At 48.3% G+C, this 23216-nt stretch overlaps 3 protein-coding genes and 1 pseudogene across 11 annotated transcripts in view; 1 reads left to right on the top strand and 3 right to left on the bottom strand.

The window, feature by feature from the left end:
• Adam17 (ADAM metallopeptidase domain 17) overlaps positions 1-9215 on the top strand; it is a 49690-nt gene extending 40475 nt beyond the window's left edge. For all 3 annotated transcript variants that reach the window (XM_021661533.2, XM_021661543.2, XM_060366236.1), the window contains 7 exons: positions 1642-1745; positions 1932-2066; positions 3969-4099; positions 4971-5049; positions 5747-5835; positions 6907-6957; positions 7383-9215. In XM_021661533.2, coding sequence (XP_021517208.1) covers positions 1642-1745; positions 1932-2066; positions 3969-4099; positions 4971-5049; positions 5747-5835; positions 6907-6957; positions 7383-7733 — 940 coding nt within the window. In that variant the 3' untranslated portion in view covers positions 7734-9215. The remainder of the gene's footprint in view (positions 1-1641; positions 1746-1931; positions 2067-3968; positions 4100-4970; positions 5050-5746; positions 5836-6906; positions 6958-7382) is intronic.
• Positions 1116-1378, bottom strand: LOC110564206 (ATP synthase subunit f, mitochondrial-like; annotated as a pseudogene).
• Positions 9216-9284: 69 nt separating the features above from the next.
• On the bottom strand, positions 9285-16838 carry Iah1 (isoamyl acetate hydrolyzing esterase 1 (putative)). 7 transcript variants are annotated; one of them, XM_021661494.2, is made up of 6 exons: positions 16698-16837; positions 15812-15864; positions 15181-15329; positions 13700-13861; positions 12279-12400; positions 9285-9628 (listed from the first exon to the last, which is right to left on the bottom strand). In XM_021661494.2, exons 1-6 carry the CDS (start codon positions 16776-16778, stop codon positions 9446-9448), a joined length of 750 nt encoding a protein of 249 aa, XP_021517169.1. In that variant the 5' UTR covers positions 16779-16837; the 3' UTR covers positions 9285-9445. The 7 variants fall into 7 exon arrangements, with proteins under 7 accessions (XP_021517169.1, XP_060222224.1, XP_060222225.1 ...); XM_060366241.1 differs by having other exon boundaries at positions 15812-16097; positions 16698-16827; XM_060366242.1 differs by having other exon boundaries at positions 15812-16083; positions 16698-16807.
• Positions 16839-17812: 974 nt separating this feature from the next.
• Positions 17813-23216, bottom strand: part of Cpsf3 (cleavage and polyadenylation specific factor 3) — a 29591-nt gene continuing 24187 nt past the window's right edge. The window contains exons 15-18 of the mRNA XM_021661480.2: positions 21895-21982; positions 19923-19992; positions 18847-18943; positions 17813-17997 (exon numbers count right to left, since the gene is read on the bottom strand). Of these exons, the coding sequence (XP_021517155.1) occupies positions 17896-17997; positions 18847-18943; positions 19923-19992; positions 21895-21982 (357 nt within the window). The 3' untranslated portion in view covers positions 17813-17895. The remainder of the gene's footprint in view (positions 17998-18846; positions 18944-19922; positions 19993-21894; positions 21983-23216) is intronic.

The following is a 23216-nucleotide window of genomic DNA, read 5'->3' as shown; positions in this document are numbered from 1 at the left end:
GACCTGTTTAAAAAAAATTCTTGACCTTGCATGTATGACCTCTAATATACAGCATTCCCTTTTATGATTTACCTATTCATTCGTTCGTTCGTTCATTCATTCATTCATTCATTCATTCATTTTTTTGAGTGAATCTTACTATGTAGCTGTGGCTGACCTGAAACTATATATAGATAGACTGGCTACCCTGGAACTCACAGAGATCCACCTACCTCTGCCTCCCTAGTGCTTTGAGATTTATTTTTATTTTAAAATTAGGCTTGGTAGTGACTGTCTTTACTAGCTATCTCACTTGAGTTTTTTAAGAATCTTTTAAAAGCCAGGCATGATAGGGCATGGCTTTAATCCCAGTATTTGAAAGGCAGAGGGAGGCAGATCTTTCCATGTTATTAGGGTCCAACCTGGTCTACCTAGTGAGCTCCAGGCCAGCCAAGGCTACAAAGTGAACCCCTATCTGGAAAAAAAGTCTTTTTAAAATAAATAGTTGATTTAACAAGGTTACTCATGGCTCCATCTGTCACAGTGGCAACATATTGCAACAGTCAGAAGTGGCAAATTGTTATTGTGTATTCATAAAAGAAAACACAGCAGAGCTGCTGGTGTAGTGTTATCATGGAAGATTCCCATATACTAAAACACTGTAGAGGTGCTATTTAATGATATTAAGCAGATTCTAAGTTGGAAGCTACTTACATTTCCATTTTTTTAAAGTATCCTATTAGACCAGTGTTTGGTGAATAATTCATCTTTACATTGTGCCTTTTAATTTGTAGATTCTATTGGGACTGGTATAGGGCTCGGGCTGCTGTTTCTTAGCCACTGGTACATCCCTGGCTCCCCCTCCTCCCCTGCCCCCCAAGACTGGTCTCTCTTTGTAGCCCTGGCTGTCCTGGAACTCACTCTGTAGACTAGGCTGGCCTTGAATTCAGAGATCTGTCTCTTTTTTACAGTACTAGGATTAAAAGGCATGCTCCATCACCGCCTGGCTACCCTGGTTCTTTTCTTTTTTTATGTTTTTGGGGGGTGGGGTCAGTGGGCATTTGTTGGGTGCCGCCCGGGCTCACGGCCGGGCGCTCCGGTGGGTGGGCAGCCGTGACCGGCGTGCGGTGCCCTCCTCAGTGGTACTTCCGCCAGCGCTCGTGTTTGAGCTCCTTGTAGGCCAGACCGTAGCTGAAGAGCACGTAGGCCGCCACTACCATGGTGATGCCCGACATGCTGCCCTTGCGAACGTTGATGTACTTGCTGTGTAGCGCTCGTAGCCTCTCCGGAAGGCGCCCGCGATGCCGCTGGGGCTGAAGTCCCGCGCGAGCTGCCAGCGGGGCAGCTCGGCCAATCGCACCTCCATGAGCTTCTCCTTCAGGGGAGCTAGCGACGCCATCTTGCCTTCCCCAGTGTCTGCGCACCCTGGTTCTTTTCTTAACTAGTTAATGAAAACAAAGAATGCCAAATTATTGTAAAGGTGATTGCAGTGTGTGCTTAAGCCTTCCACATTAGGAGGGCACAGCAGGTAGGAGGAGTCAGGTTTGCAGTAGTGACTTGGCCTGGGGTCTTGCTTCAGTTTCAGTTTACTAACAGAGCCATAGCATTTGATGTTGAGCCCAACGCCATTGGAACTGAACGGTGTTGTCTGCTCTTCCATAGTGATAGGAACAGTCCTTGCTGTAAAAATTGTCAGTTTGAGACGGCCCAGAAGAAGTGCCAGGAGGCTATTAATGCTACTTGCAAAGGAGTATCTTACTGCACAGGTATGTGTTTCCGTTCTTTCTTCAGGTACCCTGTGGCATGAGAACATATATTTGGAACCAGGGTCAAATACCCTTCCTATGAAAGCAGCTGTTGACACCTTACTGTGCTTGTACTCACTCTTGCAAGAAGCATTGTGTGGCAACTGTTGTGCCTTGGGCTGAGTTTTGATTGGTGTTTGCCTCCAGGGAATAGCAGTGAGTGCCCCCCACCAGGAGATGCTGAAGATGACACTGTGTGCTTGGACCTTGGCAAGTGCAAGGCTGGGAAGTGCATCCCCTTCTGCAAGAGAGAGCAGGAGCTAGAGTCCTGCGCGTGTGTTGGTGAGTAGTGTCTGAGTCCTGCAGCTGGGTAACACCCACTTTTTTGTCTGTTGTTCCCTGCTGCTCATCACAGTGGGGAGAACTAAGCAAGGAATAGGGAAAGCAGCAAGTCAAGCTTGTGTTTGGAGATAGAGAGCCCTGTGTTCAGATGCTGGCTCCACACTCCCCTATATGAACTCTTTCCCACTGCATTTCAGACATGTAGCAGGCAGGCTTCATGGAAAAATGGAAAGGCATTAGGAGGAGAAGGGTGGAGGACTGACTGTCCTTACTCTCCTCATATATCATATAAAGCATAGAAGCAGCAACAGATCTGTTCCCATGGCAGTAATGGAGGAAACTCCTTGGACTTAACTAAAGCCATTTCCAGGAGCTATGTCATGCAGGTGGGATTTTCAAAACTGCATTTGTGTATGTGCATGTTGTGCTTGTATATGTGTACATATGGGTACATACAGACGTTCCACCATGCATGTGTGTAGTCAGAGGGTCACTCGCTGGAGTTAGTTATCACCTGGTGACATGTAGGTCTCAGGAGTCGAGTTCAGGTTTTCAAGCTTGGCAGTCAGTGCCTTTACCCACCTTGCCCTCTGGGTAGGGCTTTTGATGATGCCACCAAGGTCTGTCACTCTGATCCCTGCTGGGCCAGCCTGGGAAAGCAGCCTTTTTAATGCTAGCCTCAGTTTTCCTTGGGCTCCCATGCTCTTATTTTGGGAATCACTAGGTCTGAAGGGAGGCTTAAAGACATCCAGGGCCTGGCTTGACTCCATATTTCCATGCCACTATGGAGCTGGTGGATTGATTGGTGGCAGTCCTCTGTTCTGTATAGACACAGCTGTTTAACCATGAGGCTGGGACTCACCCATACACTGGAGTGAGTGGTTCCTCCAGTGGATCACTGCAAGAACAGTAGGCCCTGGGGACAGCTCAGCAGGGAGCACCTGCCTAGCATGTATGCTTGAGGCCCTTGGTTTGACAGCAAAGACAGCAAAGCTGCCAGAAAATGATTGATTAACAATAGGCTTTGGTGTGGTGTGGGAAGACTACAGTAACCGTTCGATAATGTGATAAGGAAAAGATGTTTGGCTTTCTTTGTGTCCTACCTGACTTTTTTTTTCCCTGAAGATAAACTTAGATTCCTCCACCCCCATTCCCAGAGCAAATTTAGATTGTCCCAAGTTACACTGGAGGGTAAAGTTTCATTCTGGGTGGCTACACATCTGGTGCCGACTGCCTTTACCCTACGTGGTGTCGGAGCTGATCTTGGGGAAAGTGCTATCAAGTCCAGGCTGTGGTGCTCATGTCACTGGCAATTACTTAGCTGCATTCCTCAGGTGGACAGGTGGACAGTTCTGTCACAGCTGTGTTGGCTTAGCTGTGGCAGGGTGACAGGAATGTCCATTAGGGACACATTTGCAGGAACATTATGCAGTTTAGACAGTATACTTTGGCTCTATTGTGGAGTTTTCTGTTGATGATGATGATGATGATTATTTTCTAATTTTGAAGCAGGGTCTCACTTTGTGCCCATGACTGCCCTGGAACTCACCATGTAGACCAGGCTGGCCTTGTATTCATATAAATCTGCCTGCCTCTGATCCCAGAGTGCTGTGATTAAAGACATGCATTCCCATGCCTAGCTAATAATTGTTTAACTTTAAAAGCTGAAGAATATGAATTCAGGAACTGTTAGATGAATCTGGAGTGTTGGGCCATTTTCTTCTTCTGGTGCTGGACCGGGAACCCAAGCCATCACATACACCATGCAGGCAGATACTCTGTGATGGAAACCTTCAGCTCTGTATAGTGCCAGCTTTTAACATCTGGGAATGAAGTCAGAGACTAGCAGTTGAGGAAGCCTGTGGTGGAAGACTTCTGTGTCAGCGCATGCTTCTCTTCCAGACACTGACAACTCGTGTAAGGTGTGCTGCAGGAACCTTTCTGGCCCATGTGTACCCTACGTCGATGCAGAGCAAAAGAACTTATTTTTGAGGAAAGGGAAGCCCTGTACAGTAGGGTTTTGTGATATGAATGTAAGTATCCTATTGTGGACTTATGCATACATTGAGAGGCACAGAGTCTGACTTGGGCAACTTAAGCAGCCTCGGTCTCTTTTACTCACTCAATGCCTCCTTCAGAATCACAGCTTGAGCAGTTTCACAGTCTGTGTCCCTTCTCCAAGCTAGGAAATTAGGACTCAGTGTCTGAAACCAGCTGTCTTTACCATACAGTCATGCCTCAGCCTACTAACACACAGAGTTCCAGACCACCCAGGGTTACCAGTGAGATCTGGTCTCAAAAAATAACAAAAACCTTTTGTTACAGGTCTTCTGTCTTTGAGCTCAGTTTTGAACTCCAGTGACCTAGAACACCTGCCCACTTCCTTTTATACAGACCCTGTCTGTACATACTTAGTGAAAGCAAGCACTGGTTAGAAAGATAAAAAGGTAGCATTTGTGTTTGGATTGCCCTTGTTTGCAAAATCAAGTACTTTACATATGAAGCCCTCCCTGTCCACTATGAATAATTGCTGTCATTCTGGAGTGCTCCTAGGATGATAGTCATCTTCAGCCTTATCCTGGTTATTCTAAAAGTGGACTTCTGTGCTGGGTGTGACAACACATGCCCGTATTCATAGTGGTTAGAGAACAGACAAGCCCAGTTTATGCAGCACACCCTGTCTGAGCACACCCACCCAGCAGTGTACCGGAAAAAAATTAAGGGACTAATTGTGAAAATGCTAACGACTGGACCTTCTTTCTTGGTTATCTTCATGCTGGAATTACCATCCTGTGTCCAAAGTGAGTCAATAAGCAAAGTAGTTCACACGCCCATTGTATCTCTAAGGCTTCCTTAGGTCTACACATGATGTTTGGGACAGTGCAGTCTGTTTTCTCCTTATAGGGAAAATGTGAAAAACGAGTACAGGATGTAATTGAGCGATTTTGGGATTTCATTGACCAGCTGAGCATCAACACTTTCGGTAAGTGAAGTATTTCCTGGATTATTTACCAAGATCTGAGCTGATTTCCATGGTGACTCCGTAGTGGTTTCAGAATTTGTGCTGTGACCCAGCAGTAGAAGACTTAAAGTATTCACCACATTTGTTATGAAATAACTCTGATGGGGACTGAAAAGATAGCTCAGTGTTAAGGTGAACACTGCTTATCTTCCAGAGGACCTAGGTTCAATTCCCAGCACCCATATGCTCATAAATATGGTGGCTCATAAATACCTGTAACTCTAGTCATAGGGAATCCAGCATTCTTTTCTGGCCTCTCAGGGCACTGCTTCACATGGTGCACACATGTATATGCAGGCAGAACACATCAAAATAAAGGTTAAAAAAATTGAAACAACTTTGTTGGCTAAGTTATAGGTCCATTCCCATGTATCTTGTGTGCTTGAGTTTTCGGAGGAGAGTGCTCCACCTGAACATAGTTCAGTCCCATGACCTTGTATAAGAGTTGTTTACCAGTAGATCTCAGGTTTTTCAGAAGGTACCCCCCCCCCCCGAGTTTATTTCAGGCAATAAAAGCATCATCTTCCTAAGCATGCTGTGCTCAGTCTGTTGGCACAGTCCACACAGGAAGCACAGCCTGGCCATGATACACAAGAGCATTTATAGTAGTCTTGTGAAGTATGTGTTTTGAGACATTCACCGTCTGGATTATTCACAGGAAAGTTTTTGGCAGACAACATCGTTGGGTCCGTCCTGGTTTTCTCGTTGATATTTTGGATTCCTTTCAGCATTCTTGTCCACTGTGTGGTAAGTCACCAAAGTTTAAGTGATCAAACGTGTTACAAAAATGTTGAACATCTCCAAATTCAAAGATTGATGTAAAATGTTGCCAGCTCACCTCAAAGCCTACCTGATGATTGTTAACATAATGGGTACTTAGCTAGTAGCAGGCTTCCCTAGCTTGCACAGGGCTCCTTGTGAACTAGTTATAGTGAGGCATGCACTCCAGAAAAGCGTCACGAGGACCAGGAGCTCAAAGTTGTCCTCAGGTGCTGAGTGACCAGCCTCCATACAGCTTCTGCCCTGTGGTTTGGAACATGGCGCTCAGAGGTGGGAAGGCTCTGGGCACTGTGCCAGGCAGAGCTGCTGTTGTGCTGTTAGAAGATACATTTCAGGACAGCAGCAGCACCATTTTCAGTGCTTCTGCTAAGGAGTTGAGTGGATTCTGGGTACATGTGGACCATGAAGCTGATCTTTGATTCCAGAGCAAAGCCACTGATGGTGGTTTGTCTCTAGCGACAGAATGAAATTCGTGGCACCAGGCGACCTTTCCCTGCAGAAATACAACATGGGGATCCAGACTCAGTTCCCAGACAAGAGGCTATGGATTGGGGCAGCGAAGTCAGGACAGAAAGACACTGCAAATAGTCACCTTAACTTTTGCCAGCAGTCCTGGCAGCTAGTACTTCCCAGTGCATGAGCACTGTGGATCCTGTTGTACATAAATGCTCTTGTCATCCTCCCGCTATTGTGTAAGGTATCTTTGAAAGATAGGACTCAGAGCACCCCTGCTTTTGTAGCCATGCCACTGATGTGTAGAGCAGAACTTCTTGCCTGGGGTGTGTGTGTCAGTCTGCATTAATGTGTTCTAGTTGGTGACCCTGCTATCCCTTGGGTTTCTTTTTGGCAGTGTGTGGAGGGGTGGCTTGCAGACCCGAGGCCTCCAGTGTGCTAAGCAACCACTCCATTGCTGAGCCACCTCCCCCTGTTGAGGTCTAAGTTCATGCAATCTCAGGAGCGGTGGACAGGAAGCACTCACTGATGGAGGGTTGGGTTTCTTTTAGTAAGAATTCCATTTTCACTCCCTGTTCTTTCTAGGATAAGAAACTGGACAAGCAGTATGAATCCCTGTCTGTGTTTCACCACAGTGTAAGTATGCACATAAAACAAAAAGAACAGTCTCCAGTTGCACTTAGGCCGCATTAACAGAGGCCTCAGGAAGAGCTCTTCCCTCTTGGGCTAGTGGAAGTTACAAGGGTCTGGTTTGATGTGGATGGTCCTGAGAAAATGATTGGCACACCTGACATAGTTGCATGGGAGGAAAGCTGTCAGAGAGGAACCCTGATCCCCACAGCCATGGATGGTGACTTAGCCTCTCAGCACTGAATTCCTCTGTCATGGATCTTGATAGACGCAAGTTGTCAGTGTCTCAGTGCACTGGAGCTCCTGCTCAGGTGGGCCTTGCCTAGCACTAGGCTTAGCGTGAGCACAGCCCAGGGCTACTGTGGAGAAGGTTAGATAATGACCTTTGATTCATTTTCCCCCTTCCACTGAACTGATCAATGCCTTTCCAGAACATCGAGATGTTGAGCAGCATGGATTCAGCGTCTGTTCGCATTATCAAACCCTTTCCTGCACCCCAGACTCCAGGTCGTCTGCAGCCTCTGCAGCCGGCTGCCATGATGCTACCAGTGTCTGCGGCGCCAAAACTGGACCACCAGAGGATGGACACCATCCAGGAAGACCCCAGCACTGACTCACATGTGGACGATGATGGCTTTGAGAAGGACCCCTTCCCCAACAGCACTGCAGCTGCCAAGTCCTTTGAGGATCTCACAGACCACCCAGTCACCAGGAGTGAAAAGGCAGCCTCTTTCAAGCTGCAGCGTCAGAGCCGAGTTGACAGCAAAGAGACAGAGTGCTAGTGGGAGCCTTGGCCTGCTCTAGGACTTACACCTGCAGATGTTCTATAGAGCTGACCTAAATCAAAGCATATATTGTGATGATCTGAGAAACAGGGAAACAGCTTAGTAGATGCTGCTCATGTCACATGACCATCACATGGCATCCTGTGTAGGTGTGCCCTTTGAAGAAGTGAGGGAAATCTGTCTTGTATTTAAGGCTTTCAGGTTTTGGGTTTTTCTTTTATAATCTAAAATCTCCTTCAACCTGTGGTACAAAAGCAGAAAAGAACTTGATCCAGCCTCAAGTCTGCAGTCTGTCTTTCTGTATACTGTAATAGTCCCGACCACAGTGAAGCAGTTAGTGAGGATAACTGGAACAAAGACTTTTCTTCTTCTTCAAATGTGGCCCGTCCTGGCACTGAACCCAAGATGGAGATACAGATGGAGAGTCCTGTCCACACATAGGACCATACTGACTAAGAGCAGTCCTTTCCAGGATGATGAAGACTAATTTCTAGCACAATCTACAGTAACAGCAACATGAACTTCATGATGGCCAATAACTAGGCGGTTTCTCTGTTTTACAGAAGTGTCTTCACAGTCCCTAACATTGTTTGCCTTAAAAAAAAACATTTTTGGGCTGGAGAGCTGGCTCCATAGTTACAAACACCTGGTTCCATTCCCAGCACCCATATGGTGGCTTTTAACTCTGTAACTCCAGTCCCAGGGGAGATGTCCTTTTCTGACCTCCATGGCACCAGGCATGCAGCGGTGCACAAACATGCAGGCAAAACACATGTATAAAAAAAGCCAAGTGCTGTAAGAAATTTCAATATCCACAAAGCCTGTACTGCTTCAAAATACGAGCTTGAGTAGACGAGCAGATGCTCTAACCAGACCCACTCTGACTAGGCTGGGTGGGCTAAGCTGGCCAGGAAGAACTATTTTCAGACTCAACAAGAGAACTCTCACATGGCCTCTGGCTTCAATGCTTCAGGACCCTGGATGCTCTGTACTTACTGTATGAGGCATAAAAACACCATTAGCCTGAATTCTGATTTCTGTAAGTTTCAGTTCTGAAAGCTTTTTTTCCCTAAGAATTGAAATGTGCTCACCAGCCAACGTATTTTAACCAAGATAACTTATAAACTCCGAGGACAGTTACCCGAACCTGTGCCTTGTCTCTCCTGAGGACATCTGTTACACTAATACTTGAACATGTACCTTGTGGTATTTGCTCTTTTAACTAGTCATTGACAGCCTTATATTTTAGTTACACTTTGAGGATTTGCTATAAGGTGAGTGGGGTGTGTGGGTGTATGTATGAATGAAACAGTCTTGGCAGAATATAAAAATTGTTTTTTATAAAATTGTGACTTTATAAACCAGGATTTTTTTTTTTTTTGCCATGCACAGGATTAACAAGTTGCTCAGGGTATATTCTGTAGTTGTGGCATTGATGATACCTGCTTCAGTCAATAAATACTGAATGTCAAAACAAAATGCATCAAGTATAACAGTCCCCTGAAAAATAAGTTAATGGGCTTTTTGATCAATAGTCATGAACAGAAGTTAGGCTTGGAAAAAACATTTAATCAAGCTCTTGATGTTTGTGAATCAATGATGTTATGCACATGAATGGTTACTCTTGAAATGTCTGATTACCAACTTGGAACGGTCTAAGGGAAAGATGTGGCCACTTGTTCTTGGAGAGTTTCCCAGGCTGACCTAGCTCAATGGTCTCCATCTCCCAGCAGACTCAGCTCAGGTTTTGCTTCCTCCACATCCTTCCAGTAAGGAAGCAGCCATGGTAGCGAAGAAACCTTCTTGTCCAGCAGCGGCCAGAGGTGTGAGAACAGAAACTCGTTTCCCATTGGTGACAGATGCAGGCCATCTGATAAGTAGGAGGAGAAGTCCTGTAGGGAGAGGAGTCATGTTGGTGTCAAGTCTCAGGCTGGCCACGAGCTCGGCAGCCATTGTGTTTTGTGGGGCACACCAGGACCACAGTGACCTCAGTGTGCTTCTGCACAGGTACTTGGGGTACAAGCCCCTTGCTGCCCTGTGTCTAACAGACCTGAGCTCCCAAAGTCGTGGGCCTTCATGTGTGAACTGGGAGGCCATTCTGTATCTCCTGTGTCATGACATGTTATCAGAGAGAGGATTAATGAGTGCCTGTGACTTGCTTACTGGTAAGAGAGCTCATGTTCTATGAAGTCATCTCCTTAGGTGTGTGCAGGTTTGGGTGATAGGAACATGGACTAGAACAAGAAGGCAGGGGTGAGTCCCGTCTCCATCACTCCTCTCTAAACCCAGGATTTACTCAGAGACCCCCTGACTTGGAGGACTGTTCACTCGCCTAATCCCCGAGACTGTTCACAGGCCGGGAATTACAGTTCTAGCAAGCAGCCTTTCCCTGCACCGTCCCAGCTAGATGGCTCTAACTAGTGATGTATAAGGGAGATTCCCACAGCTCAGACCCTGACTATACCAAACCAGAAAGGACTTGGCAGTAACAGTGCTGAAAGATGCCCTTTCAGTGCATTCTCAGGCCATCTCTAATGGAATCTTTTTTTTCCAACTTACTATTTTGGGAGAGAGGGATCTTGGGAAGGGGAGCACATCCCATGGGAGCGCAGGGAGCCTAGAGGACAGCCTGTAGGAGTTGGTTCTCTCCAACCCTAGTGCAGGTATTCGGGATACTCAGGTACGTGACCTAAGCAGCTGAGCCATCCTGCTGGCCCTGGAGTAGATTCGTAGTGAAACTCACATGCTCAAGCACGGAGGCTACAGTGGCTCTTCTGCTCTGGGAGCAGAGATCAGTCAAGGATGCTGAGGCAGACTGCAGTCCTGGGGCTCCGAGAGCCTCCAAAGACAAATAAGTCTTTTCTGAGAAGTGTCCCAACTTGGCTTAAGTTTCAAAAACAGCTTTCAGTCTCTTACAATCTGTGATGTAGCAATTTGAGGTTCTCAAGTCAGCTTCCCGGGACTGACTGGTGTCTCTACCTTCCAGCACTAATCCAGGCTTTGCCTCTACATCCTTTCAGTAAGGAAGCAGCACGTGTCCCTCTTTACAGAAGAACTGTAGAAATATTAGACCCTTCCGGGTCCATGGAGGAGGGGATGGATGGAGAATCACGGGAGGAGCAAGTCAGCATCTGGTTTATCTACCTTTTGTTTACATGGCAAAACTAGACAGTATAGACTGCGGTAGAGTGATCCTCTTCTCCCCTGAGTACTTTAAATACCACCAGTTCCCAGCCCTGGCTCCCTCCTGGGGTCTCACCATCACAAGCAAGCACCCGCATTTTACTAAGGAGTAAAGAGAAGGTCTGGGGATGAGGCCTAGTCACCAGAGTGCTTTTGGCACATGCCCAGTCCCCAGCACCCATAAACTGCATGGCAGCGCACACCTGGAACCGCAGCACTCCACCTCCGGGGCTGAGTTCAGAAACTCAAGGTCGTCCTCAGCTACACAGCAGGTTCCAGGCCAGCCTGGGATATGTGAAACCCTGTCTCAAAATGGGGAGATGGGAGTGAAAATAGAGTCTTGACTATGCCTCTTACATGCCACGGAGCAGGAACAATGGGCAACCTGAATTTTGTCACACTGTCCTCACCCTAACCTGTCACTGCAGACTGCAGCCTTGTCTGAGATGTCATAGCTAGAACATGACTTGAGAGCCCTCCTTTCTTAACAGCTTTATCCATGTTTCGGGCATCAGACTTGGCCTCTTTACTGCTCAGGACTTGGTGGATTTGGGCTAACCCAGTTCACCTATGGAAAAATGGCGACTTATTACTAGCTTTGGGCCTAGTGTGGATAATGCTGCCAAAAACTATATAGTGGATGACTGTGTCCTCCGTCAGTGCGTGTGTGACTGGACACAGCTGCAGCTGCCCTCCTGAGCGGCTACACTTCATGTCAACTAGCTTTATATATGTGTGTATGTTTTCAGGCCTCCTTTTCAAAAATTTTAAAAATTTATTTATTTATTTGTTTGTTTGTTTTTGAGACAGGGTTTCTTTCTCTATGTAGCCTTGTCTGTCCTGGATTCACTTTGTAGATCAGGCTGGCCTGGAACTCAGAGAGATCCACCTGCACCTGCCTCCCCAAGTGCTGGATTACAGGTGTGCACCACTGCACTGGCTTGTTTTCAGGCTCTAAGACAAAATAATTCAACTAGAGCGGCATCTTGAGCTGTGGATTTTGCTAGTGGATACATGTCACTGTTTTATCTGAACTTTGTCCTGCTCTTTTACACATGGACTTGGCATTTATGGTGCCCTAGGTAACTGCTAGCTAAGATTCTGAATGCAGTAGCTTCTTCAGCTTCTCCAGGTTTTTCCTGGTGAAAAGCGTGGCTGACATGTCTTCTGAGACAACGGTTTTATGTAGCCAGGCTGGTCTCAATCACCCCCGATCCCTCTACCCTGCACCTCCCAAGTTTTGGGATTACACGTATGTACTACCATGCCTGTCTGAAGAGCTCTCCTAGGAAACTGCACACACCTGGTCTAACTGTGTCATCCCAAGAGCCCCCATGAGGACTGAGAAAACCGTGGTACCTGGTTGTCCTTCTGCATCAGGGTCCACAGGTCAAGGACATCAGTTCCACAGTCTCTGGCTACTTGTAAACATGCTTTAGCATATTCACCAACAACGGAGTTCAGGCGGTTTAATTTGCAACCTGTTGGTGAAAACTCCAAAGGGTCACTGGCAAACTTGGTGCTGGTCCTCATGAAGCTACATTGATTGGGCAGTTTCTAAGTGCCACTGATACCATTCTGCTTGGCTACAATGGCACTGCTCCATAAAGCACAGGACAGAGTGCAGTGTGGGGAAACAGCCAACTGTTCATCCAGAGGCTCCTAGGTTCCAGGGTCAGGGTGCAGAGATGGACCAGCAAGAGAGCAGACCCTACTGAGTTGGGTAAGGGGCAAGAAAGGGCATGGCTAGATGTCAAGATCATGAGAGACACTGCCACGGAGACCCCAGTGTCAACATACAGCCGACAGCTACTGCAGGAATGTGAGAAAAGTCTGCAGTCTGCAGGGAGACTGGTCTTTGCCTGGGCTGCTACTTCATGGCTGTGAAGATGCTCGACCATTCTGAGGCTTTCCTAGTCTGTGTGCTGGCCATCTCATTCATGCGCAGATTCCCGTACAAAATGCACATATTTAACCAAGCACATGCTACCTCCTAGTCTAGAGGACCAAGGAGATGGAGGAAGCCCAGCTGGGGAGAATCTCGAGTGCAGGGGGGATACAGTAGGAGCTGGGCTGACCGCTGCCTGGAGGAAAAGAACAGCTCGTCCCTAATTTTGACAGACCTGTGCTGAACAGCCATTAATATGTCCTCCAGTTTCAAGCAGCTCAGACAAAGCCCACAGTACACCTTTCCAGTCAAGTGTGTCAGCACGACAGCTGCTGTGCTGAAGGGACAATGCATACAGGGAAGAAAAATGGAGGGATTTGACCATCATTCTTTTCCAACTGCCAAAGGAGGCAAAGAGCAAGCAGCGCCTGGCAGCTGGAGAGGGGTCATCTGCGAGCGCGGCTACAGGAGCCTTCCCCAGGCTGGGGGAGAATGCTGCAGCTAGCACGCGGGCTGTGTGTGCATCTTGGCGTCTGGCAACTTGAGACAGTAGGTTCTGGGGCATCAGTGCTCGCCTGACTTACAGCCAGAATCCCCTGCCCTAATTGATGTCAAAACAGTCTGTAGCAGTTCTCAACCTGTGGGTCACGAGCCCTTTGGGCAAACCTCTATCTCCACAAGAGTTTACACTATGATTCAAAGTTACAGTTATGAAGTAGCAATACATATGATTTTACAGTTGGGAGTCACCACAACATGAACTGTATTCAAAAGGTGGCAGCGTTAGGAAGGTCGCCAGCCACTGTCTAGGGGAAGACTGGACTGACAGGCCCTCATGCGGAAGCCCTCAGCACCCACATCCAGCTTTGGAGCCAAGGTGTGTTTTATTCACCTTTCAAGATGCACTCCTTCTCCCAGGCTGCCTCGCAGAGCGGGGGCGGTGTGATGAGGATGACTCGCTCCTTGGGGATGTCCACAGACTTGAGGTACTGCACTATGTCCCGCAAATTGGCCCCATATTCATCCAAGGGAACGTGCTGCTTGGGATTCTCATCTGTTCAAGACAATGCAGATCTTAGTCTGAAGTGCAGTAGAAACAGCAAAAATAAGATGACACTTCTGTTGCTTTTTAAATATTCTTTCTGACAGAGTCTCACATAGGCCAGACAGGTTTTAAATTCACTATATAGCCAAGACAGGGTCTTATGTAGCTCTGCTGGCTTGGAACTTGCTATGTAGACCAGGCTAGTCTGGAACTCACAGATATCCTCCTGCTCCTACCCTCTGCCTCCCAAGGGCTGGGATTAACGGCCTGCACCCCCACACCCAGCCATATTTTACGTCACACAGGGAAGGGAACCGAACTCAGGACTGTATGTGCGATGGGCAAGCACTCTACCCACTCTGTGACATCCCCAGGCCTTTGTGTTTTGAGACAGGATCTTACTCTTAAATGGCCTGGAATTTGCAGCCATCCTTCTGTCTCTACCTCCTGGCACTGAGACCACAAGTGTGTGCCACCACTCCCAGGTAGGAATGTGGTTTTGCAAATTTACAGTGTTACTGAGGTACTGTTGAGTTCCAAAAGACACCCTGTCTTATACCGGGTTACTTATACAGTTCTCTTTGGAGGCTGGCTAGGGGACTGAGTGTTAGGTTCCCCATCATCCAGAAGGCTGATCTGTGGGCTGTGACATGACTGACCCGCTCTAACCCCAACTGTCACTGACTGGTTGTTTAGCCTTTTGAAGCTCCATGCACTCACTGGGACACAAGGTAATGGCAGGTCTGCCCCTTTGGACAGCTGGGAAAAATGGTTAGGTGTGTAAAATGCTCATCAGACAGAGAGGCTTGCCTCCAGGTGGGCTGGCACACAAACACAAGGCGCTCTGCAGGAAGTAAAAAAGGAAAGTCATGGCACACACCCACCTCCTAGCACTTTAGAAGAAGAGGCAGAAGGGTCAGCTAGCCTCAATTACTGAGTTTGAGGCAAGCCTGTGCTACAGAAGTTCTTGTCTCAAAAAAAAAAAAAAAAAAAAAAAAAACAGCAAAAAGAGACACTCCTTTCTCGGCAGAGGGTACAGGCCCTAGAGGAGAGCTTTCTGCTGCCAACTGTATCATGTGAGAACATTCGAGGACAGGAACAAAGTGATTTCAGGTGAGCCAACAAGGCAACCACGTGGAACATAAACCCTGGAGCGCCTGTGCCAATCTACCCACATCAAAGCCCAAAGAAACCCACACAGATGAGGCCCAGGGACACACTGTTCTCTGGAAAACTTTCTGCCAGGAGATGCAGTCTGGGGGAAAAAGTATATAAACATGTATCTGTTTGAGTCCAGGAAAACAAAAATGATCGAGAAATGCCCTTACCTTTGAGTGTAGAGTCATTTGCACCAAAGAAAATTGTAACTGCCACTGGGGTTTCCATACCACTCCCTTTCCTAATTAATCTCGGAAGGATAATCTTGGCCCATCTGGTGTTGTAACCTGAAAATCCACGATTCAGAACATCACATTTTCTGAAATAAAGTGGTTAAAAAGATGGGTTATGATCAAAGTGCTTCTCTGTCCTGGGAGCTGGACAGTGGTAACGCGTGCTGTGTGCGCTTTACGGTAGTGCTCAGACTCTGCCCAGCCTCCCCATGTCCCTCAGTGAGATGAATTCCACACGGGGGGCCAATTCTATACATTTTAGTCGTGGCTCGGGGTACACCTAAAATGGACTTCAATGGACATTAATCTGAGCAAGCACAGAAAGCCACTAACAGGAAGAACCCCAGAGGTCTGGAAGATTACAGGTGGCCCGCCAGGCCAACTCAAGTCCTGCCAGACCTCCCTGGAGACAAACCTGATCTGGCAGAACCCAGTGCGGGCCTGGTGTTCCTTCCCTTTAACAGGCACCGGAGGAGGGAGCCGGCTAACAAGAGAAAACCCACTGTTTTCTTTGAGACTCTGCTTCCCCCTAGAAAGCAGTCAACGACGATCCAGGCACTGTTCTCACCTGACTAGCCTGTCAGCCAGCGATGCGCCCCATCCACCTTGCTGGAAAGAAAACTGAAGAAAAAGCCCGTTACTATCCACGCAGCCAGGCACAACGGCAAAGGTGTTGGGCTAGGCCCTTTAGATGCAGGCTATGTGGGCACCCCGAGGCCTCTCGTGGTCCTTGCTTGGGAAGGTATTTTGGGGGTCACTGTCGCTTCACTTGGTTCTCTGGAAATGAGGTTTTCTTCATCCAATGGCCCCGAGCGACTTAACATTAGAGACGTTTGTTATCTGTACAGGAGAAACTTAATTATGTGGAATTAGGAGATGCCATCGTGCTATGCCACTTCTCCACAGCTGAAAACCAAGAAGACTACGCTCTACTGATTTCCCCAACAGTCCTGGCAATCCTGCAGCAGCAACGCGCCACCACGCCTGCCCACAAAAACTTAGTGTCCGAGAGTCCAATACCGAAAAATAATGCTGTCAAGTATTAGGGAAAGCCACGTATTAGAAAACCCCAGAGAAGTTTTTTCTGTCTCCCTGAAGGAGGGCATCTTGAGGAATTTCCTTAATTGGGAGTTAAACGGTCTCAGCTAGGGTTACTTTGGCGTGCTGTTGAAAGCAGCTTCCCAAACCACTTGGTACTGGACCTGAGCCGCGGGAGAAGGCCAGCGGTGAACCAGCCGGCTCGAAGTTCAAAGCGGCTTCGCCGAGGAAGCGGCGGGAGGCGAACACGGGGCGGCTCCAGGCCCTCCGAGCTCCCGTGCACCCGGCCGCAGAGTCCCCCGGGGCAGCCCGGCCACCGCCCCTGCCCGCGAGGTGCACGGCCCGCGGGGCACGAGGGGAACGGCGCCTGGCCCGTCGCGACACGCGCGCCGACGCAGCGAGGGTGCGGCGGGTACCTGCGTGATGGAGTCCCCGAAGAGCAACACGCGAGGCCAGATCAGAGAGCTCCCGCTGGCCGCCCGCTCGCACAGCGCCATGGTGCCAGGCTCCGGACACGGAGTCTGCGCCGGATGTGGCGGCTCCACGCTCTGGGGGCGGGGCTGGCCGTGGGCGGGGCTAGCCCGGAGCCGGCAGCTCTCACGCCTCCTCCAGCCTGCGTTTCCGGACCCGGCAGCCTGTGGACCAGGGCTGTCTTGGCCAGGCTTTCGCCAAACCCGTCTCCGAGATGGGCGATAGCTGTGGTGCTCTGGCGACCTCATTTCTAGCAGGCGCACCCGTCCATCACGGGGCATGCCCAGGTGGGACTCGGCCCTCCTTGGTTACTGTGGCCTCGATGGACAGAGTTAACGGGGCAGATTTGAAAGCCAGAGCTGTCCAGGACCCTCACTCCAGACCGCTAGACTCCACAGCATCTTGTCCCAGCAATTAAATCGAAACGTTTAGCTTTATATGATAAGGTTTTGTATAATATGGGGTGGGGCCCTTGAGTTTTAGTATGGGCCAGACATGGGAACTTGTTTTTACAGAAATTTCATTTTCAGGACTTAGTTACCAAAGCACACTCGAGAGCGGAGGTGGACAGGACAGGCTACCAGGGTGCAATTCTTTGGCTTGGTAGTGAGGTGGGGTACTAAGAACTTCTGTCTGCTCTGGGAAGAAGGGCGGCAATCACTGAGACTCAGCCCCCTTGCCCCTCAGTTACTTCCTAGTCTGTAGATCCCATAAAAGAAATGAGTCCGAAAGCGGTGATTTTACAAACACAAACTAAGGAACTGGGCAAGGAAGCGGAGAACAGGGCTTTCCAACTTGTGGCACAATATTGCATTCAACTCAAAACACAGATATGCCAGCACAGACCACCGCTTCTCCTTTCCCAGGACAGGAAGACAGGTCTGCCTCTTACTAGATCTTTAAACATTCAGCACACAGTAAACGCCTGCAGGCGCAGTCAACCCTCAGGTAGCAGGCAGCTCCTCGGAAGATTAGTTCAGGAGAAACAGACAGGTTAGTTGGTGGTCCAGCAGCAGTCAAGACATCTGATGATCTCTTGTATAGAAAGTAAACAGGCAGCCCAGAGAAACTAAGGTATTTTATTTGAAGTAACAGAAGTAAAGCCAAGAGTGTAAACAGTTGAAGTGTTGGGAGGCAAGGCTGTCAGTGCACGGGCGTCAGGGCCTCGTACAGTCTCTGGGCCGCCAGTTCCACCATTTCTCGGAGGGATTCATCCTCTTCACTTCCTTCCTCACATTCTACAACCTGAAAGCGAAAGCACGAACTTCAGCCTGGAATTATCCCCTGGAGAAAACCAACCATTTAGGTAAGGCGAGAGCCACCGACCCGCTCTCCTGTCATCTGCGGCACCTGTCCACAGTGACTGGAGAGCCAAAGGGGCGGGCACGCGGAGCTTTAGGCCGAAGCCTCTACCTCTGCTCAATCCTCGATACTCCATGCAAGTTAGTCTGTGCAGCACAAATTATTTAGCCAGCAACAGATGTGATAAACTGTTCACCATTTAGTGCTCATTTGACTTTAACCATCAAATGGCCAGTGCCTTGCTGTTGCTCTTTTTTTTAAAGACTGTTAGTTTCACTATACAGACTGGCTTCAAACTTGCTATTAACTCGGGCTAGCCTAGAACTTTGATGGTCTGCCTCAGCCTCCTGGGCTTACAGACATACATTACTTTACTCACCCAGCTTATGGCAGCTCATGTCTTACAGCTTAACTACAAAACAGCTCCAGGCCAGCTTAGGCTACAGACTCACAGGCAAGCCTGGGCTATAGTGCTATTTGTTTAAAGCTGGCATGGCAGTAACTGCCTGATACCCTAGCACTGGTGAGGCCAAGGCCAGCCTGGCTACAGGGTGAGAACCTATTTTACAAACTAAAGCAAACCACGCCAGGCCAGGGCGTTGGGATGACAGGCGCGCGCTTCCATGCCATCCAGCTCTGTGTGCTACCAGGGACCCAGGGCTTCGTTCACGCTATGACGGCACCGGCCAACTGAGCTACACCTCCAGCCTCTGAATTAACAGACCCAACTATCAGGGTGCAATCCATCTTCCCCCTATTCCCCAAATGTCTGAGATGCAGACAGCTACATACCCGCGTCTCCAAATTAATATTTGCTGTTTTCCCATCCACCGTGACACTGAGGACAGAGTCATCTTTCACACTGACACAGTCTTCTCCAAATATGTCCCTTTAAGTGAACAGAAATTTGATATTACTGGAAGAGTCCAACTTTACCTGTTTGGGGAGAAGGTCCCAGTCCTGAAGTGGGGTGTTGTCAGCTGCCCAGGAAACTTGCTGCGCCCTTGGCTATCAAGGCCCTACAGCAGCGCTATCCGAGAGGGTGCTTCGCTACTCCACTGAGCAAGCGCTGGCTTTGCTTTTGTCTTGAACACTGGGGACTAAGCTTGGGGCTGTGCACAGCAGGCAGACATGCTAGATCGCCCTTTTAACTAAGCGGCCTAGAACTTGCCTCTAACTTCTATGCAGCCTAGAATATGCTTGGACTTGTGATCCTCCAGTTTGGGACCAACTTGGGCAATGCAGTGCTGGGTACAGCCTGTGACAGCAGCATAGAGCATTCAGACGAGTTCCCACATCCTACCACCACGACACTCTGCTCTACATCAGGCCAAAGTCAAGGCTATTCGGCCATGGCAGAGCCCTCTGAAACCATGAGCCAAAATGTACTTTTCTCCCTTTGTCTTTTGCAGGCATTTGTCTATAATGAAAGACTAAGTTATTCTCTCAGCAAGCAAATGAGAGACCGGCACCTTAGGCACTATATTAGGTGCTGAAATTATAAATTAGTGTCCACTATTAAGAGGTTTCCTAAGAGCGCTTGGAAAAGCATCCTGAAGTCAGGCTTAGAAAGCACCCACAGAAAGGCACCTGGCATTAGAAATATAGTGAGTTTAGAGACATTTCACAGTTACAGACTTACTGGAGAGTCTAGAACATAACTCACACCTGAGCAACCATTTAAAGTCAGTCTTAGAGGCCCAGTGGTGTTAGCTGAGACATCAGCACCCAGTCTTGACAAGCCTGCTAGCTCCCCGAGGCCTGTTAGGCGGGGCACAGCGTGGACTTGGACATACTTGGGCTGGGAGCGGCGCGGGGACAGACCCTGAACTCCACCTCCCCGCGCCGGCGCAGCCGCCCACACTTACTGCAGCATGACCTCCAGCCGCTTGCTGTAGACATGCAGCTCCAGCTTCTTCGAGACCTTCTGCACGGCACCTGCAGGACAAGGCTCAGTCTCATACTCGCATCCAGTCACTACACCACAGATCCTAGGCCTGAGTAACCACGGAGAGCTCAAAGCTAAAGCCCCTGGTGCGCCAACTGCCCGCTAAGGCAAAGCCATGGGCACTGTGTTCTTTCATGTTCTTTTGAAGGGATCATAAATGATGTTCCAGTTCACTTTTATTTCCCGTATTTCTCAAACTTACATCTGAGTACAGGTGAGCAAAAGCACAGGTCCAACAATGCTAGAGCACACATCTGAGTGCAAAGACCTCTTTTGTATCTAAATGTTATGTACATTTAAATCCTGACACACCATCTGCTTATGAATGTTTTAATAGCATCAGTACTTAAGGGGCTGGAGAGGTGGCTCAGAGGTTAGGAGCACTTCCTGCTCTTGCAGAGGACCTGAGTTCGGGTCTCGGCACCCACATGGGGCAGCTCTCAACCGTAACTCCAGCTCCGGGGAATCTAACTACTCTGGTCTCTACAGGCACCTCCACTCACGTGTACATACACATGTAAGTAAAAGTAAATTAAAAAAATAATTGAGGTGTCTGCCTATTAATAATTAGTTCCTTTTTTGTTTAAACCCCAAGAAACACAGAACTTGGTGGGCATGATGAATCATCTTTAATCCTGGGCTAAAGGCCACCTGGCACATCCATCCATACCTCCATGGCCAGTATGAGCCACACAGAAAGCACCACAATTCACAATCTCTGCCTCCCCAGAGGGCGGAGAGCGTTAGCCTCCAACCCTGCCCCACTCAGAACCTGGGAAGTGTGCACAGACACAGACTCCTTTTCCCGAGTTGATGGCTTACTATGACGTCCTAGGCTGGCCTCACACTTGCGCAGCTCAGGCTGGCCTCACACTTGCAGGGATCCTCTTTCCTCTCTAAGTGCTGAGACTACAAGAACGTGCCACCACACTCGGCTTCTTTTCATTGTTTTGGGTTTTGATTCTATGAGACAGGATCTCTTGTAAAGTCCAGGCTGGCCCCAAACTTGCTATGTGGCTGAGGCTAGCCTTGAATTCATCTTCCTGCCAAGTTCTTGGATGATAGGTGTGCACCACCATACCCGGCCAGAACCCCTTTCAGTGCTGGGGAAGGGTCCCAGGACTAGATGCACATTAAGCAAGTGCTGTCAGCACTGAGCCACGTCAGCCACACGGAGCACTGGACACAGGGCTAAGAGCGAGGATGAGCCAAACGAGCAAAGACACTTTGCTCACCCAAATGAGGCTCAAGTGAGGATGTGGACGTGCCTGTTTATTCTTGTGACAGACTGGCCAGCATAGGAAGACTCAGGCAGTGACCAGCCCCACTTTCTTCCTCTGAAACCAAAGTGCTAACAGCACACGCCCACTGTGCGTGTGTGAGACAGGAGCACTCTACACTGAACAGGCTCTGACATCATGGGAAGGGTCCAGTATGGGAGGCACTGCCCAGAATCAGTCAGGGTGGCTCCTTGCCTGGTCGCGCATCTGGATAGGCACCCTGTACCACACCGTGCAGCCAGAGCCAGAGCCAAGCACGGCTCACGTGCTTGCTGGCCAGGCCACCACTCTATCCAGCACCGTCCTTTGAACATGAAGACAGCAATCTTCCTGACAGAGATGCCAGCTCGGCTAAGCAGTATTTTAGCAGCCCTGTACACAGTGTTTTAGGAGAACTATAACTAAATAGGGCTTTAACCTTTGTGGGACCATGCCCAAATTCCTACCTTAAAATGAAAATTAAGACACTGAGGATCTGTTCTGTTGTGTGTATACCTCAAAATTACACACTGAAAAAAACAGGAAAAGCTAAGTTCTACTCAGGGCTCCACTGAGTTTTAGTTCAAAGGACCCAGAAAAGATGGGACGGGTACGCATGGGGCAAGCCTGTACCTTTCCTTATTTTTGGGTTTGACTGAACTTCCAATATCACGGTGGTCACGGTGTCCGCATACATGTCGTTGGAGGGGTTCGCCAGCCACTACAAAGAAAGACGGAATCAGGAAGGGAGAAGCGCAGCACTCCGGGAGCTCTGCCCAGCCGACGCCCAGCCGACCACCAGCCTTGCCTGCAGTAACTGACCCCGGCATGAGACTCCTTTAATCTCCTTTTAATCAGCAAAAAGAAACCTACTAAGCACCACCTTTGTAGCAAAATGCTCTTTCATTTTCCCCAACTGCTTTATTTTAAAAGAGAAAACGGACCCCAAAATAACACAGGCAACCTAACTGCTGGTGCTGGATTCAACCTCAGATTCCAAACCCTTATGTCAGTAGCACAGACAGCAGGCCGGAAGGGTGAGATAAGCAAGCGATCAGATGTATATATGTGCACATGAGACTTGTACTGGGTCTCAGCAGGGCATCCTCACTCCACCCTGTGCCCCTAAATAGTAGGAGTATTTTGCCGGCCTGTAGGTCTGTGCACCATGTGTCGAAAGAGGGTGTCAGATGCCCTAGGACTAAAGTTACAGTTATGAGTGGCCATGCGCTGCTGGGAATCACACCTGGGTCCTCTGGAAGAGCATCCAGTGCTCTTTACTGCTGAGCCATCTTTCCAGCCCTGATAATGTTTGTTTGTTTTAATGAAGAGTCTAATTACTGTCTCCACCTAATTTAATAAAGTCTAACCATTTTAGATTTGAGTTAACTGTTTATCCAAAACATGAAAATAGCACTTTTTAAGAAAGAAAGCACAACTAGTTTGTATGTTTTAATTCAACAACAAAATTTTTTTGAGACAGGGTCTAGAATGCCCACTTTATCAAATAACTCACACCTGAGCAACCATTTAAAGTAAGTCTTAGAGGCCCAGTGGTGTCATACAGTCCAGGCTGATTTCCAACTTGGTAGTCAAGGATGACCTTGAAGCATTTGATTACCTAGCTTTAGGTGGTACTGGGGGTTGGACCAGGGCTTTGCACATATTAGTTAGTTACTATTACTACTTATTATATGTGAGGCTGGAACCGACAACTTAGCCACAGTCCTTCCAGAGAATTAAAATTTTACCTCGAGACTTTTAAGGCCATTTAAAAAAACATTAAAATATAATTAGATCATTTTACCCTTTCCCTTTCTTCCCTCCAACCTCTCCCCATGTTACCCCCAGCCCTTTCTCTCTCAAATTCACGGCCTCTTTTACTTTCATTGTTGCTGTATTTTTTTTTACCTAGATATATAAATACAATCTGCTCATTATATATAATGTTATTC

The sequence above is a fragment of the Meriones unguiculatus genome, chromosome 1 (assembly GCF_030254825.1).
Source record: "Meriones unguiculatus strain TT.TT164.6M chromosome 1, Bangor_MerUng_6.1, whole genome shotgun sequence".
NCBI lineage: Eukaryota > Metazoa > Chordata > Mammalia > Rodentia > Muridae > Meriones > Meriones unguiculatus.
The sequence above is the reverse complement of the archived record's forward strand: the minus strand, read 5'-3'. Positions and strand labels throughout refer to the sequence as shown.